The 27908-nt window shown below is 40.4% G+C and overlaps 1 protein-coding gene across 3 annotated transcripts in view; it reads right to left on the bottom strand.

The window, feature by feature from the left end:
• Positions 1-22822, bottom strand: part of CSNK1D (casein kinase 1 delta) — a 71543-nt gene extending 48721 nt beyond the window's left edge. For all 3 annotated transcript variants that reach the window (XM_036753845.1, XM_036753848.1, XM_036753847.1), the window contains exons 1-2: positions 22419-22822; positions 13258-13368 (exon numbers count right to left, since the gene is read on the bottom strand). In XM_036753845.1, coding sequence (XP_036609740.1) covers positions 13258-13368; positions 22419-22494 — 187 coding nt within the window. In that variant the 5' untranslated portion in view covers positions 22495-22822. The remainder of the gene's footprint in view (positions 1-13257; positions 13369-22418) is intronic.
• Positions 22823-27908: the final 5086 nt, after the last annotated feature.

The following is a 27908-nucleotide window of genomic DNA, read 5'->3' as shown; positions in this document are numbered from 1 at the left end:
GGAAGTCTCTCTACCTAGTTTTTACAGAATATAATGTCCATAGCCAAGAATCTATCGGTTTATCTTAAAATATCATCCTGAATCTTGTTCAATATCATCACTTCTAGTTAGTTATCCACTTCCCAAATACCCTTTTTCAAAGTCACAAAGTCACAGAAATCCTATGCATGTAGGTTTTCAAGTTTGCTGCCCAGGACACCTCATAACTCCTAGAAATATTGTAGAGATTTAAGTACAGTATCATCTTAATGTGGGAGAGAGTGCTGGTCTTGGAGTTAGGAAGACCTCGGGTTCAACTGCTACTCAGACTATGTAACCCTGGGCAAGACATTTAAATTCTCTGGACCTCAGTTTCCTCACGTGTAAAATGAAGAAGTTAGATTCAAAGACTTGTTTAGGTCCCTATGATCTTAAAATATAAACAATAAATGTCAAGGGAGTTTAGGGGGAAAAAAGAAAGCTTAAGGCAGCTGGGGAAGGCTTCATGAAAGAGGTGAGACTTGATTTAGATCTTAAAGAATGGAGATGGTTTGGGTAGTCAGAAACAAAGGATGGCAGTGAGTAATGATATGTGTTGGGGGGAGAGAGGATATGAGGGGAAGAGAGGTTATAAGTGAAGAAGTTGGCATAAGGGAAAAAAGTTCATATTATATTGTGAATAGAGAAAAGGACTTGAATACCAGACTTAAAATTTTAGAAATGATTTAGCAGGAAAAGACTGAAAAAGTATGTTAAGCAGGAATGAAATATGATGAAAGTGGTATTTTCAGAAGATAAATTTCACTGTGGTAAAAGCAGGAGAAGATGGGAGCTAAGAGACCACTTAGGAGACTCAAAATAGTCCACATCTGAAGAGACAAGGACCTAGCACAGGATGGTGTCAGTGTGAACTGAAAGAAAGGGCCAAATGGGAGATATTTTGAAAGAAGAAAAACAGATAAAGGGAAGGGAAGAGCAAAAGATACCACCAAGGTTTCAAATCTGGGGGAGTAGGAAAGTGATTATGAAAGCCAAACAGTAATAGGAAGAAGGTAGGCTTTGTTCAGTTTTTGATCAGTTGTGCATAGGTGATGGTGAGACATACAAATGGAAATATTCTGTGGGCAGCTAAAAACATAGACTCAGAGAGGGAAAGAACCTTAAGTTATCTAAGATGAATTTCTAACCTAATGAAGGAATGAAGTGCTGCTAGAAATATTCAAGCAAAGACTGCATGACAATCTGTTTCCTTGTTGGCCAGCTTGAAGGTCTTTCCTTATATGGAACCCAAATCTGTCGTCCCCTATTACATCTACTCAATAGCCCTGCTCTGACCCCTGGAAGAGAAGAAATCTATTCCTTCCTTCCACATAATACCCCTTCAAATATTTGATGACAACTCTCCGAACTGAAAAGTCCTGTGTTGTTCTTAGGATCCATCCCCCTTGACCTTTCTTTTTTAACTTTTCCCTCTTATCCAAATCAAATGTGAAATACTGTGAATTTTATAGGTTCTCCCTACTTGTACTGCCACTACAGTTAGTCAACAAACATTTCTTAAGGGTGCTTACTATGTACCAGACACTGTCCTAAGCACTAGAGAAAAGAAACAAAAGACAGTCCTTGCCCCTCAAGGAACTCACAATCTAATGGAGGGAACAATAAACACACAAATATGTACAAACTAAATATAGGATAAGTAGGAAATAATTAAAAGGAAGGCATTAGAATTAAGAGGAGTTGGGAAAGGCTTCCTGTAAAAGACAGGATTTTAGTTGGGCCTTAAAGGAAGCCAGGGAGGTCAGTAGTTGGAGCAGAGGAGGGCAAGCATTCCAGGTATGGGGGGACAGCCGGAGAAAATGCCCAGAGCCAAAAGATGGAGTATAGTGTTTGTGGAATAGCCAGGAGGCTTCTGTCACTGGATCAAAGAGAACATGTCTGAGCATAAGATGTAAGAAGACCAGAAGGGCAGAGGCATGGGGGGTTAGGTTACAAAAGGCTTTGGATGGAAGACAGAGGTGGTTTTTGTATTTGATCCTGGAGGAAATAGGGAGCCACAGGAGTTAAGTGAGAGGGTGTGTGTGTGTGTGTGTGTGTGTGTGTGTGTGTGTGTGAGTGAGAGACAATCAAATCTGTGCTTTAGGAAAATCACTTTGGTAGCTAAATGGAGGATGAATTACAGTGGGCAAAGACTTGAGGCAGGTAGCCCCACCAGCAGGGTATTGCAATAGTCTAGGTGTAAGGTAATGAAGCCTACACCAGAATAGTGGCGGTGTGAGAATAGAGAAGGGGACATATTAGAGAGATGATGCGAAGGTTGTAATTGACAGGTCTTGGCAACAGATTGGATATTTGGGGGTGGGGAGAGGGTAAGAGATAGTGAAGAGTTGAGGATGACAGCTAGGTTGCAAGCCTGAGGGACTGGTAAGATGGTGTTGCACTTCTTTTAGTCCAGCACCTCTTCTTACCTGGACAATTAGCTCAGCCTCTTATCTGGTCTCCCTAATTACTGTTTCTCCTTTCTCTAATCCATCCTTCCCACTGCTACCAAGGTAATCTTTTTTTGGCCTATCAAATGTCAAATATGGCTGCTCTGTTGGTTAGTTTTGCTTAACTTTTTTTTTTCATTTACTGAAAAGGACGGGTGAAAGGGGCAAAGGAAGAATACCAAAAAATGACTAATGTAAAAACAAAAGAGTATCAATAAAACTTCAGCCTTTTCTCACATTATTCACCTCGGGCACTCTGTGTGTGTGATTCAACCAGCTATTTCTCTCTCTTTTTTTTTTTGGGGGGCAGGGCAATTGGGGTTAAGTGACTTGCCCAAGGTCACACAGCTAGTACATGTGTTAAGTGTCTGAGGCCGGATTTGAACTCAGGTCCTCCTGACTCCAGGGCCGGTGCTCTACTGACTGCGCCACCTAGCTGCCCCCAACCAGCTATTTCTCAAACGACATGCAGCCTCCACATCTCTATGCATCCCCATGAGCCACCCTCTTTGTCGAGAATGCACTCCCTTCTTGTCTCTGCCTTTCAGAGTTCTCTCCCTGCCCCCACCTGACTCCCAATCTGCCTAGACCATTTCCTTGGGTTATTTTCTTTGGTCCCATTAGTTCCCACATTGTGTTATATTTATCTGGCTTCAAGTTGTATTCTACCCAGCCCAATCCCTTAGAATATAAATTCACTGCAGGTAGAAATGTGTCAGTTTTTAATACTGATCTCCCTGGCACCTAGCACTAGTATTAAATAGGAATTTAATAATTATTTATTTAATTAATGGGGAAAAAATTGAAAACAGCCTAGAAGTTCAACAAAATTGTGGCATATTAACTTAATGGAATATTTCTGTGTCGTTAAAAAGGATGAGTATGACACAAAATACATATAAAATAATCGAAAGTGAAGAAGCAAAACCAAGAGAATTAAACACAGTGAATACAATATTTTTCTTTTAAAAGAGGATATAAATTATGCAAAAGGGAAAAGGACAATTAATGTAAGGGAACACAGAAAGAAAATAATGAAAACTTGTTTTAAAATTAAATTAAAAAAATTAAATCCTATCATGAACTCAAACTATCAATAAATCCAAACTCTTCTGCCTACCTCCAGAGGCTTGCCTTTTCCAAACTTTCCCAACACCATTTCTTAACATATTCAATTTAGCCTCTACAATTCAGCCATATGGAACTACTATGACATATATAGCACACACCTAATTTCTGACACCCTGATGCTTTCCCTTCTATCTCTTTGCCAATTTTCCCCTCCCTTTCATTCAAGGTCCAGCTCAAAATGTACCTGATCTAGAAAGATTTCTTTAACTCCCACTTCTCTCTTAACACTTGTACACTGTCCCTCTCAGCATCTATGCGTTTAAGTCTTCATTCTTGTGCACTATGCTATGTTGTTTTCTAAGTTTTTTCATGCTTTTTCTTAAGTTATATGTTTTATCTCCCCAATTAAAGCTTGCACTCGTAAACATAACGATGTGTGCCCCTAGGCTTTACATTTGGTCTCTGATCTTCCATATGCTCTACAAACTTCCCTAACTATTCTCACGTAGTTCCAATTTTTCTCTGAAAAATATTTATGTGTTATATTAAAGTCCATGAGACCAATCTTCAAAAATATGTGGTCTTTACCTATGAAACATTTAAACATGCAATTCAACTCTAATTTATGGAGCACCAATTTTGTGTCCAGTAGTATGTTATGTTCTATGGAGGACGCAAAAATAGTATAAAGTCAGAGATTAATGTGGACCGAAAAAATACAAAAGGGCTTCCCACAGAGAGACTTCAGCTGAGCCAGCTGCATGGTACAGTTCGGCTCTGGCATTCCTTAAGAGTACTTAGGTCGCCTTTATTAAGTCACAAAATTTCTGTGTTCCCTCTTCTGCAAAAGTAGGTAACAACACAACCTTATCTATTTCACTGTGAAGATCAAACAAGAACATACATAGAAAAGCCATTTATAAATAGCAAATACTACATAAATCTAAAGTATATGTATAATCATAACAATTTATATATATCACACTGAAGTTTACAAAAGCACATTACCTATCCTTGAATTGCCCTTAACAGGCAATGAGTTAAGTACCAATAATGTTATCCCTGTTTTACAAAAAAATGAAACCGAAGTTTAGAGAGATTATGTAATTTTGCCCATGGTAACAGCCAAAAAGTGTCGCAGGAGAAATCTAAACCTTTATCTTCCTGACTAGAGGACATTCTAGATTAACAGTCTAGTAATGATGTTCATCTAACTGAAACAGAGTTAAAGTTAGATAGGAAGAATGGAGCTACAATATGCAAAGTCTAGTAATATGGGCAAAAGAGGTTCACAGAATTCAATGGTGAGTATATATAGGTTCTCAAACAGGAGAGGGACATGACACAAACAGTTTCTAGAAAAATTAATCTGGCAGCAATATGATCTATGTTAGAAGGAGTACCAGAGTCATGGAGAGCAAGTGAAAGACAACTTGTCTGGGTATGGCAGGGTCATGTTTCTGGGTATATTTTTACTGGAAAAAAAAATGGACATAACTAGATATGCAAAAGATGAAAGAAAGAAATCAGTCAAAGATGACTTCAAGGTCAAGTCAATTACTGCCCACATATAATTTAGTAGATGATTTCTACCATAATGCTTAAGTCCCATTTATGCAACATTTTACTCTGCACAAAAATCAGTCCAGATGAATAATGCCTTAGAAAAAGCAAAGATTTAATTAAACAAATGCCTTCTCTTTCAAAATGAAGCCATCTGAGTTTCCAAGGAAGCAGTGGAAAAATCAACCTTCTCTGTAGACAGAGAATATGTTAGACTAAAGATTATTAACCTTTTTTGTATCATGAACCCCTCAGGTAGTCTGGTGAAGTCTATGTATGGACTCTTTTTCAAAATAATGTTTTTAAATGCATAAAATAAAATATACAAAACTACAAGGAAACTAATTATACTGAAATAGTTATCAAAATATTCTTTAAAAAGTTAGCAGATATCAGGTTAAAATGCTCTGGATTAAAGGAACAGGGGACCTAAGAACGTTTTTTAAGAGAGCCAAAATTAAAAAGATGCTCAGAACTCAACCTCCATGCCAAATGGTCTAGGAAACTACCACAGTTCTGTTTAAAACTTGGTTAGTGTCTATTTGAGAGTCCTCTATCAGCAAAAGGAAGGCAATAAGCATTTATTAAGTGCCTACTGTGTTCCAGCAATGAAAATAAGTGCCTTACCTCATCTGACTCTCAGAAGAGCCCCATGAGTAGGTAAAACTGGAGTCTTGAGGCAGGATTTAAACTTATCTTTCTGATTCGAGGCTACTGCTTTAAGCTACGAGTCATCTCGCTGTTCCATCAATATTTAATTTTCATTTACTTACGCTGTGTTTCATGAACTTACAGTTTAGGCTATTACAGGAAAGTTAGGGCTGATGTCATGTAGGGCAATTACTGTGCTCTTCTATAATATGTCTCTCAGCAATCCTATCAGAAATGAAACACTGGATAGAGGAACCATCATTCTCAAATTTGGCATTTTTAATATGCCATTTGGATAAAATAGTAGGCATAAGATCCTATGGCATCAATGTGAACAAAATTAACCTAGACCCCCACCTGATGAGACTAATATCACTATAATGAAATCTTCAGAGTAAGATCTTGAAAACAAGGAAAGTGTATGCATGTTATTTCTAACCACACAGAATGGAATGTGGTCATTCAGCTTTGTGTTTCCTCCTACCCTGAAGCTTCTTTCATTGTAAAGAGTACTAGACAAGTACAAAGGAGATTAGAACTTGGCATCTGAAATACCTAGACAAAAAGACCACATCACCCAAGCTAATAAGCTCCCTGGTCTGGCTCCCATGCATAAGGAGAAAAATTAAGAACCAGAGGTGCTGTCTCTTTTATAAGGCATTTCAACAGTGTGATTTCCTGGATCAGCTGGTTCTGTAATAGGCTGGATTACTTAGATACTAAATTTGGCAGCTTCCAACAGTTTAAAATGGTAGATAAAATCCCAGGTTCAATACTACATACTCCTTGCTCATAGAGTTTAGCTTCAGCATTGCAACAAGAATGTAAAGTAATATTAAGAATACATGTAACTCAATTATGGTATCTTTATGGGTACAATAACTTCAGCCACCCTCAATACTGAAATAGGTACTGTTTTCATTATCCTGGCATATTCAGCCAAAACCATTAAGAGCCTTCAAGCACCCACTCAAGCAGCAGTGAAGTCAGTGAGATACATCCTTAATCAAAAAGCATTTTATTAAGCTACTACTAAGTCAGGCATTAAGCACTACATATTAGCTGTTAAGAGAGACAGAGACAAAAGTAAAAAGGCTCTGTCCTCAAACAACTTATATGCTACTGGGAGAGACAACATGTATAAAAGTATACACAGAATGAAAACCATAAATTTTGTGTTGTGTGTGTTGGGAGAGACGGGGGCAAGATAAAAAAGAAAAGTTTAATGTAGGTGCTGAAAAGTTTTAAGGAAAAAAAAGAGTTCTAAGAGGAGGTCAGGTAAAAGAGCATTCTAGGTATAGAGGAGAGCCAAGGCAAAGGCAATGGAGTATCAGGTGTGAAGAACAGAGAAAAGGCCAATTTGCCTACATTGAGGAGAATGTGTGTCTGTTGAAGGGGGAGTGTGTGATGTTAAAGTACAATAAGGTTGGAAACAAAGGCTGAAGCAAAGCTGTAAAAGGCTTTAAAAAAGATATAAGACGCAATGGGAAGCCATTAGGGTTTACTGAGTATAGCAGTGACATGATCAGACTTGCAATTTAGAAAAATCACTTTGATGGCTGTGTGAAGGATGGGTTGGGAAGGAAGAGACCTGAGGTAGGAAAAATAGTCAAGAAGAAATGATAAGGTCTTAAACTAAGAATAGTATCTGTATGAATAAAAAGGAGGAGTCAAATGTGAGTATTTTGGTGGGAAAGATAAAATTTGGCAACTGATAGGACACATAGGGTGAGGAATCAAGGATGATGTATCAGGCTGTAAACCAGGCTTACTGAAGGCTGGTGGCACCAAGACAAAAACTGGGACGTTAGGGAGAAAGGTGGACGAAAATAAGGAATTCAGCTTTGGACAAATGGGTGCCTATGGAAACTTCTAGTTTGATACACCTAACAGACCATTTGAAATGTGTGAGTGAAGTTCAAGAAAGAGGCTAGGGCAGTATATACAGCATGGAGATGATAATTAACTCCATGAAAGTTACTGAGGTCACCAAATGAAAGACTACATACAGAAAGAGAATAAAAAGGGGACAAAGGACAGAATGTTGGAACATACCCATAGTTAATGGCATGATATGGATGACAAACCAGCAAAGGAGACTGAAAGAAAAGCAGTCAAGTAGGTGGAAGGAGAACCAAGGGAGAGCAGTATCACAAAAACCCAGAGGAAAGAGAAGATCTGGGAGGAGTTAAGAGGCAGCTGGTAGCTCAGTGGATAAAGCACTATACCTGGAATAAGGAAGATCTGAGTTCAAATTCAGCCTCAGACACTTCCTAGCTGCATGACCCTGGACAAGTCACTCAACCCCTGACTGCCTGACAAAATGGATCCACTGGAGAAGGAAATGGCAAAACAGTCTAGTATTTTCCCAAGAAAACCACAAATGAGGCCACGAAGGTGAACATGGCTAAAAGAACCAAACAAAAACAAAGCAGAGAAGAGTGGTCAAGAGTGTCAAATGCTGCACAGAGGCAGAGAAGGAAGACCGAGAAAAGGCCATTAAGTTAAGCAAACAAAAGATCATAGAAAATTGTGGAGAGAGCAGTTTCAGGTGAGTCAAAGGCCAGATTACAAAAGTTTGAGAACAGCTTCTTCTAGAAGACTGGCCTGGAGAGGAGAGAAATAGAATGATAGGGTACGGGGTTCTATGAGGCTTTTTTTCAGGATGGGTGAGAGTTGGGAATACTTTGCAGGAAGTATGGAAGGACCCAGGAGACAAGGGAGAGATTAAAGATTAGAGAAATGATGATTCGGGTTACAATCTGCTAAAGACAGAAGAGATGAGATCAAGAGTACAAGTAGCAGGGCTGGTCTTGGTAAAGAGACCCACCTTTTTATCAGATACTGGAATAAGGGAGGAGAATGACATCCAGGGGTTTGAGGAATAGAGGAAGCTCATGGTAAATAGTCTCTGTAAGGTACTTAGCTGAGAGTGGGAGAGAAAAGTATGAGAAACTTGAGAAGAAAAGGTTTAGGACAGCCTCTGGGGAGTAGGATGCAGAATTAATTATAGATGAGTAAAAGGAACATACTGCTAAGATAAGGGCCCGGTTGAGCCCAATTAACAAATTTATAGTGAACCTAAACCTAAATGCTTTGGTTGTCAACTTAAGGAACAAACCAGTGGCTCTGGATTAAGAAAAAAGAGCTAGAAAAAAAGAGGTATAGCTGTCAATTTCCAGTATATATCTCTCACCCTCTGGAATCCTGTTTGGCTTTCAGTAATCCTAAAGGGAAAATGTAAACTGAATTTTTAAAGTTTCCTGAGGCCAGGTAAGCCTTTTTTTTTTTTAAGCTAAGTAACCACCTGTTTAGAACAGCAATTCTTAAACTGGCGTCCAAAGGTATAATTCAGGAGATAAGTGAACTTTAAAAAGATATATAACTGTATTTTAATATAATTGGTTTCCTTTGGTAGTCCTATGCATTTTATTTTATGTACTTAAAGTAATTATTCTGAAAAGAGGTGCGAAGGTGCTTTACCAGATTAGCAAAGGCTTCTATGGCTCAAAAAAGATTAAGGACCCTTTGTTTAGAGCAACAGTCAGCTTAGCTAAGTAAGCAGCTCCTAGGCTTCAGAATAGCTTTTCTCCCCTTTAGCATTTAAACACACTAAGTCGCCAGGTCTATGTGGTTCTTACATAATAAAGAATATCAACCTTAAACTCAGTTAGCTGCTTTTGTTCTCAATTCTAGCAAAAATTGTTACACAAATGAAGCTGGCACAGGATTCCTCACTCTTGTGAGATTCTATCTTCCCCAGTGTCAAGCTCAAGAACAGTGCTTTGCTGGTTTTTCTAAACGATTTGATGCTACACCAAGAAGTATGCTTATAAGCAACTCTGGCAGGCTCCAAGGCTCAGAAGGAAGTCTCCATCCTCAGCAAAGGACAATGGAATGTGCTCAGAATTCAAGTAGAAATTCATAGCTATCAAACTGGTGGCCAAAAATAGGGAACTTGGGTCTCACACTCCTTAACCCCTTGCCCCTGAATCAGATGAGTAAAATCATAGGGGAGAAGAGATGAATATACCTATAAACTTAAGCTAAAAATAAGCAAAATTCTTAAAAGAAACCATAGTGGGATGAACTGGAATTAACTCAAGACATAAGTTTATAGGTAAAAGAAACATTAACTCAACTAGCTAAGAGATATGGGGGGGGGAGGTCAAATGGTTCAGGGGCATTATGATATTTTAGGTTAAAGACAGTGTAAAGCAGGCTAAATTTGCGCTCAAACATTCCTGTTTATTCCACACCAATTTACTATCAAAATATAACATTGAAGAAGCCCTGAACCGCTTGACAGTTTTTAATGACATAAAATTTCTAAGACAGTTATCAAAAGGGTGAAACATCAATACTAACTTCTCATCTGATTACAGGCACTGTATTTGAGGCCTAGAATGTCAATTTCAGTGAAGTATTGGAAATGTCTTACTCCCCACCCCCAAAACTTGGATGGGCAACAAAAGTACAAAAATCATTTTTGTATAGTGGTTACTTTTTTAGAATTTCTCCTAAAAGGCACAATGCTCATTTTTCAGGTTTCCAATGTTCAACATAAGTCCCTGTACAAAACGGATACAAAGTCCTTGCTGAGGTTGGTGCTTTGTAAGAGCCACCTCCACTATGCCCCCAGCTCTTCATCCTGCAACCTCATTCCAACCCTGGAGTCCATACACTGGGAATACACCTTCTACCCTTTGGCCTTCTCAGCAACCTCCTCTAGGTGGATAGCTCTTCCAAGAACCTCCATTTCAGGAGGGCACCCAGAGCAGCCATGTCTCATTCCTCTTCAGAATGCACTCAGGACCTCCCTTTAAAGTAGGTGAGAGCTACATTGTGAAAGGCTTTAAATTCCAGCTAAGAACTTAGTATTTTATCATGCAGGCAAGAGAGACACTGATGATTTCTGAGCAGGAAAATGATAAGTCTGAGGAGGGGAGTGAGTATAACACCAATTTAGCAGGTAACAACTCCCACAAAAAAAGCTTTGATGTAGGGGTTGGAAGTTCCAGAATTCTACATGCCAGGTTGCCAAAGTCAAAGTTTATTGTTCACGTTACCTCCAGTCCCTCCACTTGTCAGTATTCTCCCAGGCCAACACTCCTGTCTTGGACTTTCCTCCCTTCCCAATTCTGACCCCGTTAACCATTTTCTGTCATCTTCTACTGTCCTCTATTCTCCAATCCCTTGCTCATCCTCTTTGTCCTGGCTCATGCCTTGCCAAACCCAACGCACTCCCACCATCTACCTCTTTGGTTCCTACTCACATGCTGCTCATGTGTTGCTAGAGGAAGCTACCATACTGACTGAGCTATCTAGAAATCTGATATCTAATTTCAACTAGGTCCTCACTGCAGCAAAGCAATCCTTTTACTCTATCATCTATCATACTTCCCAAAAAAGGCTATTCTAAACTTTCTCTTCTTAAGCTTCCTAAACCAGCCTAGGCCCTGACTTTCTGAGCTCAAGACCTTACCTCAAACTTAAGAGAGAAAATTAAGACTACTAACTTTGAGCTCCCTCCTTTCCCTTCTCATCCCACATCCTCTTCTCTTTGAATTTCAAACTTTCATGAAGAGTTGGACCTTCACATCAAAGTCAACTCTTTTCAGGTTTCAGATCCCATTCCCTCCAGTGGGTTGTCACCACAATGGCTCTCCATCTTTAATCTCTCCCCACCTATAAGATTATAATCTATTGTTTACCAGACACATCCAGAGCTCAACATTAGACCCCATTATCTCAAGCTGTTTGGCTATGAAAAAAAAGTCATCTACACTTGTTGCTCCTACTTCCTCTCCTCGCTTACTACTTAGCCTGTGCAAGATTGGCTTCTGATCTCGTAACAACTGTTTTCTCTAAAGTTACCAATGATCTCTTAATGGTCAAATCTGATGGCCTTAGCCCTGTCAATCTCCATCCTTTTTGACCTCATTAAGGATTTGACATTTCTGTCTACTCTCTCTTCCTGCATTCTTTCTTCTCCTTGGGTTTTTGTGACACTACATTCTCTTGGTTCTTTTTCAACATGTCAGATTGCTTATTCTCACTCTCCTTTGCATTGATTCATCTTTCTTATCATGCACCCTGAGGGTAGACCCCAAAACTCTAGGTCCAGGACCCTCTTCTTTCTACACTCCCTCCCTTGGTGACTCTATTAGCCCCCATGGGTTAAATGATCACTTCTATGCCGACGACTTTGAGACCTATATATTCAGTCCTAGTTGTTCTCTAAAGGTCCAATCCCTCAGCACCTGCTACTTAGTAGACATTTCCACCTGGATGTTTTATGTATATTTTCAACATGTCCAAAACATGTGTTCATTGTCTTCCTCCTCTTCCATACACACCACTCTTTTTCATTTCCCAATTTTCTTCAAGGGCACCAAGTATCCTCCTAAGTCTCCCAGATTTGGAACTTGAGTCACTTTCATTTTCCCTCACCTTACAACCTTACAGTTGCCAAATTTACAATATCTCTCATCTCTGTTTTTCTCTCCACTCACATAGCCACTCTTCTACTTTAGGTTTTCATTACATTTCATCTGAACTATTTTAACAGTCCCCTAATCTGTCTTCCTGCCTCGAGTCTCCCTACTCTCCAATCTATTCTCCATACTGCTACCAAAGTGATATTCCTAAAGCACAGATCTAACCACGTCACTCACTACACTGCTCAAAAACTCCAGCAGCTACTTATTACTTCTAGAATCAAATACTCTGGCAATTAGATTCTTTTACATTCTGACTCCAAGTTATCTTCTAGGCTTATAAATTATTCTCTTCCATACACTCATTAGTATAGCCAAACTAGCCTCACATACAACATCCTATCTCCCATCTCTGTGTTACAGGCTCTCCTCTCATGCCTGCAAGGTCCTCCTCCCTCCTCATTCTTAGAACCTTCATTTCTTTGAAAACTCAGCTCAAATACTACTTCCCATGAGGCCTTTCCTGATATTCCCAATTATTATTTCTTTCGCCTCAAACTTTTCTTTAATCAGGCCATCTTCACCAATAAAATGTAACCTCCTTGAGGGTAAGGGCTATTTTATTTTTGTCCATGTAGCCAGAGTGTTTAGCACAAAGTAAGCACTTAATAAATGCTTACTGAAAGAATGATGTGCTGATTTTTCACACTGTAATCCAGGTATAAAAGAAACTGAAAGAGCTTGGTAATTTCATAAAACATTAGAGCTATCAAATTCTCATTTAGAATAAGGAAACTGATACCCATGAAAGGTTAAATGATTTGCACAAGATCACACAGCTAGTTAATGACAGCTTTGGGACTATTACCCAAGTTGCCTGCCTTTTAGTAGAATGTTCTTTCTATTATGTCTTGAGATCTCCCCAATAAAAATACAGGATAGGAAAAAATGTTATTTTTATCTTGGGACCTCTTCTCCCTTATCCCAAAGCTTAACTCTAGAGCCTATGAGAAAATGCCCTGATAAGAAAGTTCAATTTTCCTCTTCATTGTATTTGGTCATACCTCCTCCCTGCATCATTTTGTAGATTTTGCTCTCAATATGGAGCTGAGGGTGTTTGGTTTTGACACATTCGAGCTTGATGGCAACTTCTTCTCCTGCAGCAATGTCAGTACCTAGTGGGGAAAAAAAAGTTATAAAAATTAGTTACCTGGGTTTAACCTACTAGGAGAGGCCATTTTTTGCTAATTTCTGTCAACTGAGTTTTTTTTTATCCTAAATTACAGAAATTTTTATTACTTTTCTACTTTTTAAGACTTTCAAATCTGATTTAAAAAAGCAAGTTTTCCAAATACAATAAAAACTCCCTTTCCTTGTAACCCATTCAGAGTAGTGCTTATTAGAAACACTAAGCCATGTGGTTTTATCACAAGAGATAAAATTAATATCTTTTTCTTTTTTGACTACTCTTTAGCCAGACTAGATTAGTACATTATCATGTTCAACCAACTAAGGCATTCATTCTCTCTAGTAGTTACATGGCAACTGTGACTATATATGTCCTCCTGTAACACGCTACTTCATTTGCCAGTACTGTCCCTCCTACAAATAGGAAAAGAGTGCTTGTATTTAGATCCATTTTTCTAGTAGTGAGGTTAAGTTTTCAATGATCCACTCAAACGACCTGAAACTGATCACCCTGGAATCTAACAGCATACACTAAATGTCAAAATGTCTGGGATATTCTAACCATAATGCTAACGAAGCCAAAGGTGCAATTTCCAAACAAGTTTGAAGCCTGTTTTATGGACAATGATAGCATCTTGAACCTCTATCAGGAACTGGTCACAAGGAAGACTAGGCAAGAGTACAAATATCCTATGCTAGTGCAAAACCTTAAACTTCTATGGGAAAAAAATTCCAAGTGTCTGTATAGCCATCAGTAGCATAAAATCTGTATATAAGACCCTTTGCCCTCTCAGATAAGGCAAAAGCACCTCTTGTCCAGGGGGCAGCTAGGTGGTACGGTAAGTAAGAGTGCCAGGCCTGAAGTCAGGAAAACTCACCTTCCTGAGATCAAATCTGGCCTCAGACATCTCCTAGCTGTGTGACCCTGGGCAAGTCAGTTAACTGTTTGCCTCAGTTTCCCCATCTGTAAAACAGCTGGAGAAGGAAAAGGCAAACCACTCCAGCATCTTTGCCAAGAAAACCCCAAATGGGGTCATGAAGATTCAGACATGACTGAAAGAACTGAACAAAAACAACCTTTTGTTCACTTTTGCCAATGTCACACTACACAATCAGTAAGATGGTCATCAAGTCTGGGGATGGAATTAAGAATTATTTTATCTAAATCCCTGCCCCATTCCAAAATGGAGAATGTCCACATCTGGCCTTATACACTCTACCACAACAAAGTACTGATACCCAAATGTTACAGTTATTCACAAAATAAGCACAAATTAGCCTGTAACTCAAAGCTTTATACTCAACCAGGCCTGGAGAATAGAGAATAGAAATGGATAAATAGATGAGGGAGTAGAACATAACACTCATGTTCTTTCCCTCACAATCCACGTAAGCCTAAAAGACCCTAGGGTAAAAGCAACCAATGCCTAGAACGACCCACACTGAGATGACTGAAATCTGCTTAGTACTGCTAATGACTCTGCCTCATTAAATGAATGGCTTCAGACAAAACACTACAGTACCCCCTGACTCAACTTACCCCACCATTAAAAACCGGTGGGAAGATATACTGTCTGTTTCAAATGGATACAGCAAGGAGAAATGTTATTATATTCTATTTTCTAAGTACTCTGAACTCCTAAGAGGAAAGGTGCTACTAACAGTAATCTAGGTTGCAAGAAAAGCTACCCCTCTGACAATCTGCATGTCATATAACTTAGTCATGTCCAAGAAATACTTAAAGAATCTGAGTTATGTCTTATCTGCCTGAACTGTTCTGAGACAGTTTACTTCTAGTAAAATAGGGCATTTGGTCACTTATGAAAAATTAATCACTGCTTCCCTCTCAAGAATAACTACTATTTTATTATTACTAATGACTATTTTTTGTTCAAGAAATTAATTTACCATTCCATGAGCCATTTTGAACATTCTCATTAGAAAACCATATAGTGTACTCAATACTGACTAATGCAGTTAGGACAATACACCTAGACACAACTGAAATGAAAATCTCAAGAGTAGAGTTAGGTAGAACACATGGATTCAGTGGCTCCCCCAAAACCCTACTGAAAATGGATGCACAAATTCAGTTAAGGAATATTATGACTGGTATTAACTGCATGATATTATAACTAATCTGCTAAACTTTTCTAAGAAGCAGAGATAAACCTATGAAACAATTCTTCTTTGTATAAACTTGTTAGCACATCACCACTTAGAAGCTAACAGGGAGCTCCATGACAGGAGAGCTGTATAATGGCACAATCAGACTTTCCAAGGCCTGTTATCCTTGAAGGTGCTCATCTGATTGACACAGAACAATATTCCTTAGACTATGTCTGCTGTGTAAGAATTAACTTTCAATAGTCACCTTCAGCAACAGCAGTTTTTCATCCCCTCTGCTGAGTCCAAGGAACCAGAGAGCAGACAGCCCCAACTAGTCAAACACACAGGCTGTTGGCCTTATGCTGCTTGACCTATAGATGGAAGGGATCTCCTGCTCTCACGACTGGCTCAAGGGATGTAGAGGGATAGGTACTATCTGCCACACAGATGTAATAGCAGGATCTGTCCTGTGCTGCTCCCTCTGGGTAGCTCACCTCCTGGGGCCAGGCATGTCAAGTCCAGTAGCTGTAGTTCAATGAATTCCTTGGCTCTCAGAAGTCATATACACAGCCATCCATGAGCATCACAAAGATTCTCTTATTTGTGGCTAGTGAATCCCTTCCACAGTATTAGTCTAACAATATTCCATCAGACTAGACATTTCAAACATAAGACTAAGCTCTAAATAGGTTCAGTTTATCAATATATGAATATTAAATACGGATTTTCCTACACAGAACTATAAGTCACTATGTTTGCTGACTGTACCTAAAACATGGATTTACGTGACCAATAATTTCAACTCTTACTCAAGCTATCACTTAAACTTTCAAGGTAAATAAGATGTTACTCCCCAGAAGAACACAGAAAAACAATCCAGATAGCTAAAATGATTGATTACTGCCCTGAAAGGAAAGTTTAGCAAAAAATACTGAGGCACTGAGAAAAACAAATGTCAACTCCCCAAGTGCAGGACTGTTTCATATCTTTCTTTGTATCCCCAGTGCCTGGTTAGTTGATGTTTAATAAATGCTTATGATTATCAAGATTCCACTAAAATTCCACTCCAGTGTATTATCATTTATTGCATGGATGTGACCCTGAATTCTATATGGCTTTGCTAGCAAAGTATAAACTATGGCAAGACCTACCTACCAAGCTAAAACAGTTTCAAGTAGAGGATGGGCCAAAAACTTTAGGTTTTGTGGCCTGTAGATCAGCCTAGCTAAATTTGGAGAGTCCCATCAGTTGATTTGTGATTTTCACTGACAACAACTCAAAAAGACTATATACTGGGGTACAATGGGTTTGCCAATTGCCACACTGACAAAATTATTCAAGTATTTAAAAAAACAGGTGGACATAGCTACGAACTCTAACATTAAGAATATACCAAATAATAATAACCCCCAAACCACCTTAACTAATGACATTACCAGAGGTTCCACTAACTCATGTGGTGACGTGTATGGTACTAAAAAAGATGCCAAAAGCCAACAGAAATATTGGTAAGAAGATCCTGGACAAATATTCATGTTTAATGAAAATTTCTAAATTGCTATGGATACATGCTTTCCAGAGGAGCTATGGACAATACTTCAAAAAAAAAAAAAAAGTACATTTCCAGTTAATTGAAAGTTCTAGCTTTCATTATCTAACAGGCACTACCCCCAGCAACTACACCAGAATGCCACATATGCTTTAACCTGAGGACAGGACATCAAATATATAAAACCATGGCCTCACCACTTAGACATGACAAAGGGGTTATGTTACATTTTGACCCAATCATACTCCACAAAATACGACAACTGTGAAGTGCTCCCAGCCTGTATTTTTGCGTGAAATTTTCTAATGAGACAGATTCAGGTTTTAGACCTGAACCTTGAGGGTGGAATTAGAAACCAGCTCTCTTAGGTCCACAACCCAGATAATGAATAATCTATGAATTCTGCCTGGGGTTAAATGTTGTAGTAATGAAGTAGCAGAATGGTATATCATCTGTTAGAGGGCAACTTTTAGAAATCATACTTATGGGGTCGGTACAAACAAATTTAACTGAACTACACTCTGGTATGCCCTGACATACTGTTGAAAACGATGTGTTCTTCAAAATTCAGTAAGCCACACTGTCTTGGCAGTGGGAAAAGCAAATCATAGATCTGAGAGGCACATTAATGTCCTCTCAGTCCCATTTCTTGGCTCATCTTCACCATTAGGACAGAGAATGAGTAGTTAGCAGTCTTTTCATATGACTGAACCAGCACAGTTGGCTGCATTAATAAAGCAAGATTGTACTTGTTCCTGTCGTTCCACTATCATGTTCTGAAAAAAAAGCTCAGTGGACTAGAGGACAGCTGCTTCCTCCAATAAAACTATCAAACATCAAAAAGAGGGAGATGTTAAGTGGGAACCACCTATTCACCTTAAACTGCGTACCTACGATCAATCTTCATACATGATCCCTCCTAACTGCAACAGTCTCTTCTTAGGTAGTACCGGGCAAACTGCAATGGCCCTCTCTTTACTATTGCGATTGTTAGAAATCATCTAGGTTATGAATACATTACTAAAGTAACCTCTGATCCAGTCCAGTACGTGGCACAGTAGATGGAGCTACAGCCGAAGAGTAAGGAAGACCAGAGTTCGAATTCAGTCTCAGACCAGCTGTGTGACCCTAGGCAAGCTGTCAACCTGCCTGCCTCAGTTATCTCTAAAATAGTGATAAGAGGAGCACCTACCTCCCAGGGGGGTCATGAGGATAAGATGAGAGAATACTCTTAAAGTTCTTTGCAAATCTTAAAAGCGCCAGGTAACAATAATAATACTAATAATTCCCTTCCCCCTCAATTGTGTGTCCTAATGCAACGAAACAAGTTTTTTCTATGTATCCTCAATGCTTGCCATAGTGCTTGGCGCAAAAAAAGAGCTTCAATTTTTTTTTTTTTTTTGCATTTCTTCACTAATACAGAACATTAGAGAATCCTTACAGTCACTCATATTTGCATTTGAAAATTTTTTTTCTTCTCTGGTACAGACCAATAATTTCACCAGTGATTTCACTGGCATTGGGAACTCACCAAGGGGAAAGTCTTCCTAATACACATCAATGACTTGTTCTGCAATTGATGGTTTCAGAAAATTGCCTGGAGCATAGAAAGGTAAAGTGAGCAGCCTAAGATCACACCAAACATGTGAAGGTCAGATGTGTTGGCACCCAAAGCTCAGGAGTCCTCAAGGTTGGCACTGCCTCTCAATAGACCCATTCTACGGTAGTACTATGGGACACTTACCTTCTCACCCATGTTACATTACTGCTAAAGAGTTTCCACTGGATTGTGGAGATGGAGTGGCCCGGAAGAATGCAACACATGAGGAGGAAAGCAACTGCTGTGGACAATATATAGGTCAATAATCTGAAGTTAACAAACAGTAGGGAAAAGGACATCTAAATACTTAAGCTAAAAAACGCTAGAAAATATCAAATACCTACAGGCCACCAGAAACTTGCTGACAAAATTAAATCAAGTCCTACACGGATAAGATTTTGTCTACAATGACTATGAAATCAGAAAAACAAAAGAAAAGCTAACCTACAATACAATGAGCGGGGCCTTTGACCCCAAGACAAGGTTCTGAAAGATCCTACTTCCCCATAAGGGGATTAGTGTGGCTAATAGCCGGTCTACTGCTGCCTAAGATCCAGAAGCCAAGGTTAAAACAATTGCCAAAATCCATTTTTCTATAAATAAGCCAAACAGCTTGCATTTACCCAGTACACTTTGCTTCCAACGCGCTGCTGAGAATGCACCCGGCTGACTACTTAGATATAAATATTTAAATACTACCACCCAACTATAATGCAGAGTTATGGTTATAAAATTTGCTCTACTTGAAGCGAGCAGGGCAAAAGTTTCGTCCAAAGAGCAACAGAGACTAAAGGGGGTCGGTCATTCTCCAGGCTTACCCGGAACAAAGAAATATCATCTGTTTGTCTTCATTTTATAAACTACCTGAACTTTTGTAATACTATTTTAATGTTTTTAAGATCCTCAATTGCTTTTCCTGGGTTTGGGGCAGGGTAGGGGACGCAGAAAAGAAAGGGGAAAATGAGTCTTTACAGCAATGAGTTACAAAGCAGAGCTATTATTGAAATTCAAAATGATTTTCCACTCAATGGCATATAGCTAAGCAAAATCTTAAACTACTCAATACAGAGATCACCTTAATATTTAAATCTGTACACTATTTTTCCAAGAATATGCTAGAATGGAGTCACTTATGAAAAATACAATTTCTCTGAGAAAAACTGGGGAAAAAGAAGTTTTATATATATGTACACATATATATTAGAGAGAGAGAGAAGAGAGAGAGAGATCCACATCTTCTGCCAGATTCAAGTGTTATATTATATTGCTCATATCTATCCCATTTACACTTAGGCTGAAGCAACACAGAACACTCATCTAAAAGACAGCTTTTCCAGAGAGGACGATCAATTACAAACTTACCTTACACATTTTAATAGTCAAAGGACTGTTTCCAGAGTTGAGAATTCTTGGGTACTAGCCTCTACTTCTGCTAATGTCTAACTTGCCACCAATTATTTAGCCTTTCTGGGTTTCTTTCCTATCTTTAAAGGGAAGGTAACACTGATCAGCACTGCATGAAGACAAGTTTAAATTAATTTATCTTTAAGCACTTGGAAGAGTGTAAGAGTTTGAGAGTGTGAGTGTGTGTGTGTCAACTTCATCAACTAAAGGTTACAAAAACAATGGCACAGATTTCATAGGCTTTCCAACTCTTGGTACATCCTTTCAGCACTAGACAATCCCATTTGTGATCATTCTTAACATTTCTAGAGAATTTGTTATCTAAAATTCTCCTCCTCCACTCCCTCCCCCTCCAAAAGTTAATTGATGGCGAAAGTTGTATCTATCCATAGCTATTTAAGTAAAAGAAACTGGGACCCAAAAAGGCTTTTCAGTCACTTACCCAAGGTCACAGAGGGATCGGATATAGCACCCTGGGCTTTCTACTTTCTCCACTCTAATCATGGTTGCTACTGTTGTAAAGTTTATGTTTAGTAGAAAAATAGGAACTGAAGCAAGAACGTATCTGTAACAAGGTTGCTGTAGGAACTGCAACTGTGGAATTTCCGGATTTTTGACCAGTGTAGTTCTCCACCTCCACACTGCATCAGCATTGTTTTGACATTTTCCCCCACAAGTACAAAACACATGGATTAGGGAACACATGGGGATCCCAGAGAGAGCAGTAAGATGGGGCTGTAGAGTCTTCTCAAAGAGACATGGCCTTTGTTTATATTTGGACAATACAGTGGAGAGGTAGCAAAAGCCCTACCCTTTCCTCTCTAAAAAGCAGAGATACAGTTACAGTAATCTGATCACCAGTATCTTAGATCTTCCACTGGAAATGCAAAGATTTCCTTTGTTGCACTGTGCTACACCATACCAGGTAACTAAAAACACAGCTCTCTCATATTTAGTTACTGGCAATGGCATTATAGCAAATATAGCCATCCATTACAACAAATACCGCCCCCCCCATAATACCATATCTAAAAAAATAATACATAATACAGTTATTAGACCTCAAACCCATAGCACTACTGACATGAATATTTATTTCTTTATTCAGGCTCTTAACCATATTAATTTCAGGAAGCAATGTATTTCTAACTGTTCTAACTTTCCAGAGCTACTGCTGCTTTCATCCCCTAAGTTCAAAGTCAAAGGAAGCAACCTGGTATATAGGAAAGACAACTAATCTGGGAGTCAGAAATGGGTTCTAGTTCAAGCTCTGTCATAAATAAGCTATGTGACCTTGAACAAGGAAATAAACCTCTCTGGGGCCTCAGTTTCCTAAGCTATAAAAATGGGGGGGGGGGAGAGGGAAGGGAGAGATGGATTGCTTAAGGTAACTTCCGTCTCTAACATTCATTCTAATAAAACATAGTTGCCTCCCTTCTCCCAAGGGACAAAGTTTTGCTGATGAAGTGTGAATCAACCTTCCCCTATCAAGATCTTTCCAAAAAAAAATATTTTGGGGACTCAAAAAGTCAGACCTTAGAATCAGGAAAAACTTAATATCAGACCTCCACGACTCTTAACCCCAATCAGTTCGGGTTCCTGATCCCTCAAGCCAATGATTTGGTCTACCAGGGCAGGGCCAAAATTTGATTGGGGGGGTGGGGGGGAGGTGGGAGCAGGATGGATGGTCTGAGTGGTTAGAAGCTACAGCTCCAACAGTGGGGCTTAGATCCTACCCAGGGATTCACCGGATAAGCAGATAATTCACCCCCATTCACTCTTAGAAAGGGGCTGAAGTAATTAAAAGCATCCTAGAACAGGACACTGAAAAAGTCTCATACCCTCCAAGTTCAGAGACCTCCCCCCCGGCCATTAATCAACGGAGATGCCAAAACAAAAGTCCAACCCAACCAGGTTTTCCCAGGCAGGTGTCAGCTACTCAAGGTTCCTAGACTCGAGTTTCACCCACAGAGACAGAGATGGACAACACCAAAGGGTATTAGGACCGAGTCCAGGCTGTGGCTCAACAAAGGTCCTGGGGTGGGGTGGGGTGTTTTGTCTGGACTAAGGGAGAGCAGCTGAGGTATACAAGGTATACGACAGTAATCTGAGAACACTGGCATAGAGGGGGTAATAGGGGGAGAGCATCCCCGGGCGATAAAGGGCTACAGAGATCCAGGAAGACCGGCGGAAGCGACGAGAGGGCAGAAGCCGGGGCAGGGGTGGGGTGGGGGTGGGGTGTTAATGCGGGGCTGGGGGTGGGGGGAAGAGGGAAAGCGGGGCGGGGTGGGGGGGAGAGCAGTATGTAAAAGGGGGGATAGTTCGCAGCAGGAGGAGGGACGGGGTGGGGGAGGGGACAGGGTTTCGCTCCTCACCGAGATAGATGTCTCCAAAGGAGCCGCTACCGATCTTTCGGCCCAGCCGGTACCTGTTCCCAACTCTCAGCTCCATGACGGCGGTGGCTTCGGCTCCGGCCTGGTTCGCTCCCTCCCCTCCCGACCGCTTCCTGGGTCTGCGCTCCGGGGGAGGCGGCGCCGCTGCTGCCGCTAATGCGGGTCCGGCTCCCGGCTCCGCCCCCCTCACGGCCCCGCTTTCACCATCGCTTTCCGGCCGCCCCGCCGCTCCCAGCGCCTCAATATGGGGCGGATGGGACAGTCCGAGCGCCGCCGCCCCTGCTCCGGCCCCCGCCGGCCCCGTTCGCCCTCTCCCCACCACGGATGGACTCGGATCTTCCGGGCCTAAATCCCCCTTCAGCCGCCTAAAGGAGCCGCCGCCATCGCGCTGTGACGTCACTTCCCCTAGCAACCCGGCGGGGCGGGGCCCGCGCTGCTCTGGGGACACCGGCGGGGCGGGGGCGGGGAGAGAGCAGTGTAGGGACTGAGGCAGCTAGAGCCAGGGTCAGGGCGGGGTGGGCTGGGAGACATTCTCAGGCTGCGTGGTCGGGTTGGCCGGATAAGTTTGGCCATGGTCTCTTGGAGGACGTGTCACGGTGATTCACCGGGGAAAAGCTGAGCCTTACCTGTTAATCAGCCCCCACTGATCCCCCATGAACCATCCCCCACCCCACCCCAGCCCTAATCATTGACTCATATAGATCCTTCAGTCAACCTTCCACTAATTTTTTTCTCCTTCCATCGATTCTCTCCTATTCCTGAGACCCTCTCCAACGCCTCTATAAACAAACCCCTGAAATGAGGAGAGAGGAGTTGGGGGGGAGGGGAGGGTCCCAAACACCTTTCACTCAATTCTTTATATCTACCTAATCAGGCACAGAGAACATTATGTGAAGATTCTGAGATTCAGGATCAGTTTCCCCTGCCTACTTCTGGGCGCACACCGGCCTATCTCCTGAAGGTTGTGATCAATGGCTTCCCTGGCCAGGCAAGGAAGCTGGTAGCTTCTCTCTTGGATGCCGGAAAAGATATATGAATGTTCATTTAGCCTTCTGTTTCTTCTGGGTAGCGGGCAGGGAAACTTGTTTCTTGGGATAGATGGAGAGGGAGAGGCCCAACCCAGTCTTTTAAGAGGCTGAAGAAAGCAGATACTTTGGGCCTCTGTCTCAAAGTCCCAGGGAAAAGATGAGAGTTCCCAGGAGCCTTTTAAATCCACGGTAGGGAGAACTCTCTCTCACCTTACCTAGACCTGTAGGATGAAAAATAGCCAAGCCTCACATGAGAAAAAAACAAGAACAAGGAAGGGGGAGGGGAGGGAGTAGAGAAGGGATTGAGGTTGACAAAGACCCTACAACTGCAATCCCTTATTAGGAGAGATTCAAAACATGGAATTCCCTTCTGAAGTATTCAGAGGAAGCCTAATGTCCAGTCTTTATTCTTAATCTATCCTGAATTGCTGCTTATATCCAACTCCAAGCCTTAAGTGCTGACTCTCCTAGACTTTTATGCAGTTGTGTACCATTCTGTACAATAGAAACTTTCACCCTGGAAGTTTGCTTCTGACCACTTGGGCCTCTTCCTCTGATTAGCAGATTACTCTCTAAAACTCCATTTTAAGAAGGATGCCTCTGCCAACCATGTCTTATCCCTCTCTAGGCTGTGCTCCTGACTCTCCCCAATTTTCTCCACCATTCCCCCTCTTTTCTGGTACCCTGTCTCCCCCCTCCTCCTTTTCAGCTCCACGTTAGAATGTAAGCTCCTTGAGAACAGAAACTGTTTTTCTTTCTGAGAGCAAATACTTAGATGCTTGTTAACTTGACTACTGTATTTATCCTCTGGTTGATGCTCAGATATTCCAGAAAGTTGATAACTGGTAACAGTTTCCAGCTTGTTGTCCAAAATATTTTTCTTTCAAATAAATCCTCTCAGAAAATTAATGTCAAGAAAGACTGTCTCTAATATGGGGGGGGGTCACATAATCAATTGCAATCTGGCCCCTCCCTACCTTTCTAGTCTTCTTACACATTACTCCATACCATGCTCTCTACTGCCCAGTGATCTTAGCCTTGTTGTAGACCTCATATATATGACACTCCATCTCTCATCTTTGTACCATTTCATTGGCTATCCCAATGCCTGAAATATATGCACTCCCTCCTTGCTTTCCCCCACTCACCTCCTATGTTTGGAATCCCTGGTTTTCTTCAAAATTGAGCTCTGCACCATCTTCTAGCATTTTCTGATCCCCCAGCTGTGAATGCCCTCTTTTGCAATACCACCTTATATTTTGTATATTTTGTTGTTGAGTCAAATTCTTTGTGAACCCATTTGGGGTTTTCTTGGCAAAGATACTAGAATGGTTTTGCCATTTCCTTCTGCAGCTCATTTTACAGATGAGGAAACTGAGGCAAACAGGGTTAAGTAATTTGTCCAGGGTCATACAGCTAGTAAGTGTCTGAGGCCAGATTTGAACACATGAAGATGAGCCTTCCTGATTCTAAGCCCAGTGCTCTGTCTGCTGTGCCACTTAGCTGTACAGATTATGTATATATTTGCATATGTACATGTTGTCTCCCCCTTTAGAACATACACTTCTTGAGGACAGGGAAAACTGTTTCACTTTTGTCTGGCACATAGGAGGTACACCTTGAAGGCAGGAACCGTCCTTAATGCTTGTTGATTGATTGATTGATTAAGCCATCGTGTGCTAAGTGCTGAAGGGTGTAGAGGAGGACTACCACCTACTACGGTAGGAGGGCTTGCCTAGCCATTTTCAGGGCTGCTCATCCACCTTTGGTGTCCACTTGATTCACCCAACTTTCACGTGTGGCTCCAAAAAGCTGCAATATGCGCTGTGGTCACACTCCAGTAAAACGGTCTCAGCAGATGGGCTAAAAACCAGGATGAGAGTAACCAACAGACCTCAAACCTGTTGTGAGTTAGAGAGATGTCTACCCCAATCATGTGAAGACCTTTCTTGGTGGAATGGGTGGAAACTGCCATGAAGCAGGGCGCTTAGAGTTTGGTCAGATGTCAAAGATGCCAGGGTCATCCTCTGCATCCCAGGGTATTGCCAGTCCTCCTTGACTTGTCCTGCCACTGAATTTCCATGACTCAGGAAGAGAGAGTGAGGCTGATGACTATGCAGCTCTACCTCACTTAAATCCAATTCACACACAAGTCAAGACCAGTGATATCATCACTCTTCAAAAAAAAAAAAAGGACAAACAGCAGCTAAGTGCTCACAATACAAAGAAAAGAATAAAAGAGTCCTTCCCCTCAAGAAGCTCACAGTCAAGACTCTAGGACTTTTTTAAAGGGCCTTTGAACTAGAAAACGCCATTTCTTGAATCCTGTCTACCAATCTGAAAAATAGGGACATATATCTAAACCTGAGCTGGATTTTGATGTTATTATTTCAATCAATAAATCAATAATGATTATATACCTTCTGTACTAGGTGTTGGGAAAAAAAATGCAAAAATCTCTCCTTATAAAGAACTTACATTCTAATGAGGGAAGCAACATATGAGCATATATGTATGTATACACACATTTTTATATGCAGAACAAATATAAATACAAAATAGTTAACTGTAAGGTCGTTTGGGAATCAGAGAAAGGAGATACTGAAGTTCAGACTGATAGCTGACCTTCCAAAGACTTTGATCCTTTCTTCTATTAGGGTGGCAGGAGGCCACCCTGTAACACTCAATTATATTTGACTGGTTTGAGAAAAAAGGAAAGTGGATTCTAAAATGTATAATACAGAAGTATAATGAATTTTTCTAGAAGGACAAATCAAGCAAATAATAGCTTTTCATATTTGCTAATACTCTGGATCCTTCTACCCAGAGAAATAAGATCATTAAATCTATCACAAAAACTCCAAAAGTCATGATAACGATAATTTACATTTTAAAAGTTTTAAGACTACCGTCTTTTTACACTCATCATCACCCGTCCCTGTGACTTCCCAGATCAAAACTTCTTCTCTGGCCTCCATTCTTCTGTACATGTTGACCTCCCCCTATCAGAATGCAAATTTCTTGAAGTTAGGGACTATCTCATTTGGACTGCCAAAGCTTATCCCAATGCCTGGCACATAGCAAGAAATTAACAAATGCTTTTCCACTCATTCATTCAAAGTGCATATACATCATCTCTGGATAATGAGGCCCATGAGATGGGTACTATTATTGCCCCCATTCTATAAGTGAATAAACTGAGGCTCAGAAGTTAGGCTGAATTCAAACTTAGGTCTTCTAAACTCCAAGTCCAATGATCTTTGTGCCTGTCATGGCCTGCACAGGGTACAAAGAAGTACAGGCAGTCTCAAACTTACAAATGGGTTCTGTTCCAAAAGTTTTAAAGTTACTTTGGAATTTCAAACATGTTTTCCCAATAAGAACAATGTTATAAGTAACAGCTATGTTCCCAGGTCAGCCTACAGACCTCCCTCTGCCTCTCTGTCCAACTTTTTTTTCCCTTTGCCTTGAAAAAACCATAAAGACTAACATAGTATTTCAAGTCTTCCTAATTGCCATATTCAGCATTTTTCCTTGGGCAAATGCATTTGAAATTCCAACTCTGGACACTAGGAACACACATCCTTTCCTTCCTTACCCTTGTAGGAACCAGAGGAAGACAAGTTAGATTCTCCTGGACTTCTATAACTTAATTCTCTGTGACTACGTAAGAAGATACCTCTCTGCCTCTATATAAGTGTTCAATGATTCCCCAGGTAAAAGGTTGGTTTCTCTATGTGAGGCAAAGGCTCCGGACTTGTTTATGTCTATAGGTCCTCTGTCCATTTTCATGTGCAGGGAATTTGTAAAAATGCATGTTGATATGCTAGATACTGTTATATAAGGTCATCAATAATGAAATATGGAAAGAAAATTATACATGTCAGCTGTCACCCAAAAGTCACTTAACATCTGACTACTTCAGTTTCCTCGTCTATAAAAAAATTGGAGATAATAACTATTAGCATATGCTTTTCAGGGTTATTGTGAGAATAAAATGAGATAATATTTATAAAGCATTTTACAAACCTTCAAGCACTCTATAAATTCTAGCTACCATTATAATTATTATCATCATTATCTAGTATATTCTCTTTTAAAATGAAGAAACTGAATGAGAGATTGTTAGTAGAAGTCTGCATTTTCCATTACACTATACTGACCTCAAAGATTTTGAGATCTGACTAGAAAGATAAAAAGGATCAGTACACAAAAATCTAAACAACAATGCAAATGTAGAAAGTGTGCCCACAAGTAAAACTGACAGTATTAAAGGATGAAGACTTTGATCTGAATAAGCAGTTTTCAAAGGAGCAATACAAGCTAGCAATAGACATATGAAAAAATGCTTCAAATCACTAATAATTAGAGGAATACAAATTAAAACTACTCCTAGGCTTTACCTCACAATCATCAGATTGGCAAAGTTGACCAAAAAAAGAGA

This window comes from Trichosurus vulpecula, chromosome 4 (genome assembly GCF_011100635.1).
Source record: "Trichosurus vulpecula isolate mTriVul1 chromosome 4, mTriVul1.pri, whole genome shotgun sequence".
NCBI lineage: Eukaryota > Metazoa > Chordata > Mammalia > Diprotodontia > Phalangeridae > Trichosurus > Trichosurus vulpecula.
The sequence above is the reverse complement of the archived record's forward strand: the minus strand, read 5'-3'. Positions and strand labels throughout refer to the sequence as shown.